The following is a 7,098-nucleotide window of genomic DNA, read 5'->3' as shown; positions in this document are numbered from 1 at the left end:
TGCCTGTTCCAGGGCCACCATGGTGGCCTGCTCGATCAGGTCCCGCTCGATGAAGCTCCTGAAGTCCTCGCTGTACACGCTCAGGTCCGGCAGCTGGAACGTGTAGACCGGCATCTCCAGGGGGAACTGCTCGGCGCTGCACTCACTCGCCACGTGGGACCGCGCCAGAGACACGATGGCCGAGCTGGCGTGGGAAATCCCCCGGGAAAGGCGCTTTTCTGCAGGCGCAGAGAGCGGCAGGAGCCGCCGGGGCGTGAGTGCGGCTCCAGGCGAGCACGCACGCACACGCCGGCAGCACACGTGCACACGCTGGCAGCACGCACACACTCAGGATGTGTACAGGTGCCACACACGATGTGTACAATGCACACGACACACACGTGTACACACGCTTCACAAAACACACATGCACACACACACACCTGAAGCACACACAGATGTGTACATGCACCACACGCATGTGTACAATGCACACATACGCACACGTACACACGTTTCACACAGCATATGCACACGTCTGCAGCACACACAGATGTGTACAGGCACCACACACGATATGCGTGCAATGCACACGTGACACACATGTACACACACTTCACAAAACGCGCACGCCTGCAGCACACAGATGTGTACATGTGCCACACGCGCTATGTGTGCAATAAACGTGTGCACACGTACACATGCTTCATACAACACACAGTACACATGCTTCATACAACACACTGTGTACCCCTGCAGTACACAGATGTGTACATGCGCCACACACATGTGTGCAATGCACATGCATGCACACACCACACATGTACACATGATACACACAAATCATGCACACATACGCCGGCAGCACGCACACATGCAGGCATGCACACATGCATCACACAGGACACGCTCACAACACACATGACACACATGCACACACACCTCACACGACACACGCACACGTGGCATGCACAACACACACGAGACACACCATGCATGCCACTTGCACACGTGCATGTGCCACACATGACACACGCCACACGCCACACACATGTGCAATGCACCATATATGACACGTGGCACACATGTACACACACCACACACGGCACACATACGCATGCACATGGCCACACAGCACATACATGTACACACGCCTTTGCCCGCACACCCGACTCCCGCCAACCAGCCTTTCTGTCTGGGGGGGGTCTCTCCCTGCAGGCCCCCAGCTGCTGGGCTAACATCCCCAGCACTTGTCGCGTGTCGCTTTGCATCGTGAGCCCGCCCACGAGCACAGGACGGCAGTGCTGGACATGGCGTCCTGCGGTCTCGGTGTCGCGGACGCGGTCGGGCAGCCCCGCCCCCTACGGGCGCCCCTCCCCTCCGGACGCCCCGCCCCCTCCAGACGCCGTGCTCACGGGCGCCGGTCCAGCTTCTGCGCCTTTGCGTCCGGGTCGCGAGGAGACGCGTGGACTTTAGGGTCACTCGCTTCACTAAAGTTACTCTGCGCCCACGTCCCACCCGAAGCTACCGAAACACAGACACCATCGCATCCGCTCCTGCCCCGTCTGGGTTTTCAGCGGAGAGGCCGCGTGGCTTCAGCGCCAGCACGCTGCTTGCTGGGCATGCTCACGGGGGGCAGGGGGGGTGCCCCTCTCCGGCCACTAAGAGCCACCTGCTTTGTAAGCCACACCTTCAGTAGCCAGCAGTGACCGGGACACGAGAGTTCTTAAGTATATGAGTTTTCTTTTTCTAAGGTCCATATTTGTAATAATGGAGAATTCTTTTAGTGAGGCGGTTGTCCTTTTATTTTTATTTTAAAATAAAAGAAAAAAAAATTCAAACGAGTGCTGGAATGAGCATTGTCCCCCCATCCTGGGCTTATCGGTCAGCACCTGTGGGCCCACTGTGTTCATGGCGTGATGTGAATACTAAATATGTGAAGTCTGAAGGAAAAAGCCTTTCTGAGCTAAATGCAAATTATGTTAACGATCATACGGTGGAAATATCTGCTCTTAGTTCTAACTTTCTCCACCTCCAGCTCCATTAACGAGCAGGTGTGACATCTCCGTCCATCTCTCTGTGTGTGTCTCTCTCACACACCCACAGGCTGATTGTTTAAACATGGACTTAGCGATCCTTCTTTTGGAAGATCCATAGCATCCTCCGGGGCCCTGCCCCGCCCAGGCCAGCCGGTCTCAGAGACACTGATGACCCAGCCATGAGCGGGCCTCTGCCATGCACGCCGACAAGTCTGGGCCTGCGCTCCGAGCCGCCGCCTGTCTGCTCCTTACACTCCGCTGGCAGTGACCCTGCCCTCGTCACCCGTGGCCAGGTCCCAGACACCCCAGAGAGCCACTGATTATTCCAACCGGCTAGCCCTAAGGCGGCCTTCCCCAAGAACCGCAGCGAAGGCTCGTGCCCATGTCTCCTCTCTGTCCCCCGTGACCGCTGACCTGCGTGGCCCTGCACAGCGTGCTGCGCCTCCCGTTTCTAGGGAACTGTGAGCAGAAAAACGTCTTCGCGACAGTCATTTCTGTGTCTGAGAATCTTACCACCTCTGATTAAACACATCCCGGGTACGTGTTAAAACAGGTGGACGAATCTTGTCTTAAAGAGACAGATATTCGTATGTTAGGCTCTGCGGGCCATGCGAGCTCAGTCAGAAACACTCAAGCCTGTCTCTGCGGCACTAACGCAGCCACCGGCAATGCGAATGATGGGTGTGAGGGGTGCCAATAAAACTTTATTTAAAAGATAGGCAATGGCCAGATTTGGCTCCTGGGCCATTGCCGGCTGACCCCTGATTCAGAATGCGGAGAGCTCTATTTTCCATCAGTGTGCTTTGATTTCAGGAAGAACTCAATTAATTAAAAGAGATACATATCTAATTTAGGAACTACGGTGTCAATTTTACTGAAAAGACATGTGATCGTTCGCAGGCTCAGTGAATGCAGTTTCGCTATGACAGACTTCTGCTTTGTTCCTTAGATAAAATCCGAAACGGTCATGCAGCAGCCATGGTTGTTAGGCCTTGGCCAGCCGAGCTCCCTGGAAGGAGGAGGATCTTTCCAGCACCCTCGGTGGGAAGGGAAGGCTAGGCTGGCTCTTCTACTGCCAGGAAGGAAGAGAAAGAAGTGCCATGTTGTCACCTGTCTGGATGGCCACTGCGTGCGAGAGGCCAGGAGCCTCACCTGCATGGTGCTGACCGACACGCGGTCCCGGAGGATTGGGGGTCGTCTCCCCCAGAGTCAGAGCTAACAGCGGAGATCGGGGAGACCTCAAGAGCAATCGGTACAATATGGACGTGGCAGTGACCGAGCCTCGGGTCCTCCCGACCGGACCTGCCCTGGAGGTCCTCAGGGGCGTGGCACGGGCTGGGGAGGGTGTTTGGGCCATGCTGGCCCGGGGCAGGTGGCACCCTGCACCATCACGGCCACGCCACGGGCGAGCAACAGCTGGGGGAAGGTCAGGGCCACACTGGAGCCCAGCCGGACTGGGCCCCAACAACGGGGACAGGTGGGGACAGGTGGCTGGCCAGCCCTGCGCCTTCCTGCCTCTCCCCAACACGCCCTGTGAGCCTGGCGGTGACCTCAGAGGGTGACAGCCCAGAAATGAGCAATCACTAGAACACGTGCTGGGGAGTCTCTAAGGGGCAAAGCCGGGCACGAGGTCAGGGGCACGCGGGCACGACTTTGAGCCCAGACCGAAGCGTTCAAGGCTCTCCGCCTTGAGGGCGCTTCCCCCCCGCGCTCCCTTGGGAGGAGCACAAACCGGCGTGTGACTCCGTCCCTCCCCCAGGCACACGCCGAGCCCCGATGGCTGGGACACGCTCGCGGGGCCGTTTAGAGGAACCTCCGAGGCGCACGAGCCCATAAAGAACCCGCCAGAAGCAGCAGCATGCACCGGCCGGCGGGGACGAGCATCAACAAAACGTTCGAAGAGAGAAAGACACGATCAGAAAGCGACGTAGTCACAGCGACGCCGAGCTCATTCGGAATGAAAAATGCGAACGCCACGCACAGAATGGATTCGAGTGAAGCGTGAATCAGGATGCTGGGAGGTCGGGTCACAGAAACCTCTTAAGAGACGCGAAAATCAGAGGCAAGGACAACTGGGGGTGGCCTCGAAGCATCCGGGGAACGGGATCTGGCTCTGGAAATCCTATTCCGCTCAAGGCAAAGGCCAGCGTCCCGCGCGAACAGCTTTGAGCGCCCACGGCTTCAGGAGATGGACCAGGCACAGCGCTCGTAGAAAAATAGTCTTTTAGCAAAAGTGTGCGCGAAGAAGTTAATTGTTGTCTAGACAAGTAACGGAAAGACCCTAACTGTGATGGACGGCGAGCTGAGACCGGAAGAGAAAAGGTGAAATTGTACTAAGATCCACGTTTTTTTTTTTTTCCCCCCAGGGTGATATATAGTTGCTATTAAGTTTTTTTTTAAAATAATAGGAAGAAAACCTAAACGTAGGTTTTAATAGCCTATGGGGAACTATAACATGAGTAAACGTAGAATGTGTCACTTTCAAACCAGTAGGACAATTTAATTAGAAAATAGAGAAAAATACATTAAAAGAAGCACGGCAAATACAGCACGAAACATAAAGAAAAACAGACATAACAATAATTATAATAAAATAAGTGGATTAAATTCACTGATTGAAACAAAGAGACCCTTGGATTACATCATACAATCATATCTGATGATAAATCCCTTACAAGAATCCCATTTGACATAAAAAGGTAAGAAAAGGTTGAACATAACAGCTGAAAATAAATAGTACTCCAGGCAAAAATGAACCAGCAGAAAGGCAGGTAGGGGTATAATGTCAGCTAAAACAGATTTAAGGATAAAAACCATTATATGGGACAAAGGGATATTCTAGCCATTTGTATATAAACAAAACCAAACACCAGGGCAGGATGATCTAACCAATGCCCTGAAAATACAGCCTCAAAACACAGTGGGAAGGACGAGGCTAGGAGCAGAAACAGATCAGGCACTTTAAAATGTCCGACGCAGTGGTGGCCTTTCTAGACAATAGAATAAGGACGGAAGAATAATTCAAGGTACAGGTCCCATCACAGCTCGTCACAGGGCCGAGTGAGCAGAAACACTGCCCAAACTTCATTTGTGGACAGTTCGGGTGGGTCGATCAAATGTGACGGGAGGGATGGAGTTCACCGTGTAAATATTAAGAATGTCAAATTATTTCAGGTGCTGGGATGGCATGTTTAGAAAGCCCGAGCGATTAGAATGAATGATTAGTATCGATAAGAGAATTAGAAATGTGTATTAATAAAAGAATGTACGTAAAGACCGGATAAAAGATAAATATGCAAAAAATAAGCCGCTTTTCCTCTGTGCCTTGGATCTTAACAGAACCTGAATAAATGGACAGGCATATGCAGTATTCTTAGATGGGAACGCAGTATTATAAAATGCCAACTATTCCCGAAATAAAGTAAAAATCCAATCCCATTCCAACCGGAATTCTAATTTTAAGGCTTCTATGGCAGAATAGATATTCGAAACTAGTGAAAAATTTCGGGGGAAGCCTAGCAGTTCAGGCGCTTGGCCTCAGCACAGAGAAATATTGTACGAAACTACTTTGCCTAAGTGGAACAGGATGGGCAGCTACGTGGATGGACAGACGGGGTCCAGACCCAGACCCGGATGTGTCTGGGGATTTACTACGCGGCAAAATTGGCATTTTAGTTCAATGGGCAAAGGATGCTATGTTCAGTAAGCGTGTGAGAATAACTCGCTCTCCATCCAGGGGAAGCGAGAACTAGGTCCGGAGCTATTATTTATGTTTCAAATCCATTAATCGGCCTAAGGGCAACATTTAAAAACAGATATGGGAAACCACGTCAGTAATTTTGTATCCCAGACCTTCCGAAAATGTATGAGGACACTGGCCAATGTGAATGTAGAACGACACCAACATTTCTGTGAACAGGGCCGTAAAGCAGACGGTGAGGTGGGACGTGCACACACACACACAACACAAGTCCGTCGTCGTAATTACAAAGAACGCTGCGCACCGCTAAGAAAAACTCAGACGGATCAAGATTAAAATGGGCAAAGTACGCGAACAGGTGCGTTACCGACGGGGACATTCAAGTGGCTGAAAAGTGAAGGACGAGATGAAAGTTAAAATAACACATCGTTTTCCACCCTTCGGAGTTTAAAAGCGACGTAAAACCGTCGTGGGAATGCCCGGTCCTGGCGAGCACGGAGGGAAACACCCGGTTTCACCCACGGCGAGCAGAACGCGTCTGGCAAAGAGCTCCTGAGGCGATTAGACCAGAAATGCACAGTAAACCCGCCGTGGCCAGGCCAGCTCGCCTTTTGCAGCGACAAAAGCCCTCGTGGGTAAAGCTGCGGGTAGAAAGTTCGTCTTAGCATTGCTTATAGAGTCGGAAACAAGCAATGCCGGCCAAGCCGAGGACAGAAACAATAACCCTTGCTACGCGTGTGGTTTAAAAACGACCGTGTGCTGCGGAATGAGGGTCTGTTCGTGATTTATTGGTCAATGACACGAGCCGTTTGCAGCATGCTGTGTGCATTTGGCTCCGATGCGTCAGCTTTGTGAACTGGCTTAGCTGGGGTTGCGGAAAGGGACAGACCGGGACCGGTGGTTACTTCTGGGAGTTTCGGGAAGCGCGGGGCAGAAAGTTCTCTTCCTTACGCATCTTTGTATTGTTTCTTTCGTTACAATGAGCAGATCTTGTGCAATTAAGAGAAAGAATCGAGCACGCGGGGCCCGTGGGATGATGAATGTCCGTGGCGGACAGATTCGGAGGCCGTGCTCCTTGAGAAAGGAATCGAGGGAACGAGAGATGCTCGGCCTGGAAGAAGCAAGCTTCTGGGGGGAACGCTGGCCAGCATCTCCCGGGGCCCGAGACACCCGGACGCACGCCCCTGCTTTCTGAGGCGCAAATGGACACCGCAAAGGACATTTTAGCATAGCGCGAGGAACGGAGGACTGGGCGCCGGGCTGGCCTGCAGCTGGGGGGTGCTGACCTCACCCTTCCTTGTACCCCCAACCCCCCCTGCAAGCCGTGGCCAGGAGAGCCAGCGCCTGGGCGGGCCCCGCCGCGGGTACCTTGGGCGATGT

General features: G+C 53.0%; 1 protein-coding gene across 1 annotated transcript in view; it reads right to left on the bottom strand.

Moving 5' to 3' along the window:
- Window positions 1-7,098, bottom strand: part of OTUD7A (OTU deubiquitinase 7A) — a 78,606-nt gene that overhangs the window by 56,199 nt on the left and 15,309 nt on the right. The window contains exons 2-3 of the mRNA XM_015585698.1: window positions 7,087-7,098; window positions 3-218 (exon numbers count right to left, since the gene is read on the bottom strand). The exon at window positions 7,087-7,098 is cut by the window's right edge and continues 159 nt beyond it. Coding sequence (XP_015441184.1) covers window positions 3-218; window positions 7,087-7,098 — 228 coding nt within the window. The remainder of the gene's footprint in view (window positions 1-2; window positions 219-7,086) is intronic.

The sequence above is a fragment of the Pteropus alecto genome, unplaced genomic scaffold (assembly GCF_000325575.1).
Source record: "Pteropus alecto unplaced genomic scaffold, ASM32557v1 scaffold102, whole genome shotgun sequence".
Classification (NCBI taxonomy): domain Eukaryota; kingdom Metazoa; phylum Chordata; class Mammalia; order Chiroptera; family Pteropodidae; genus Pteropus; species Pteropus alecto.
The sequence above is the reverse complement of the archived record's forward strand: the minus strand, read 5'-3'. Positions and strand labels throughout refer to the sequence as shown.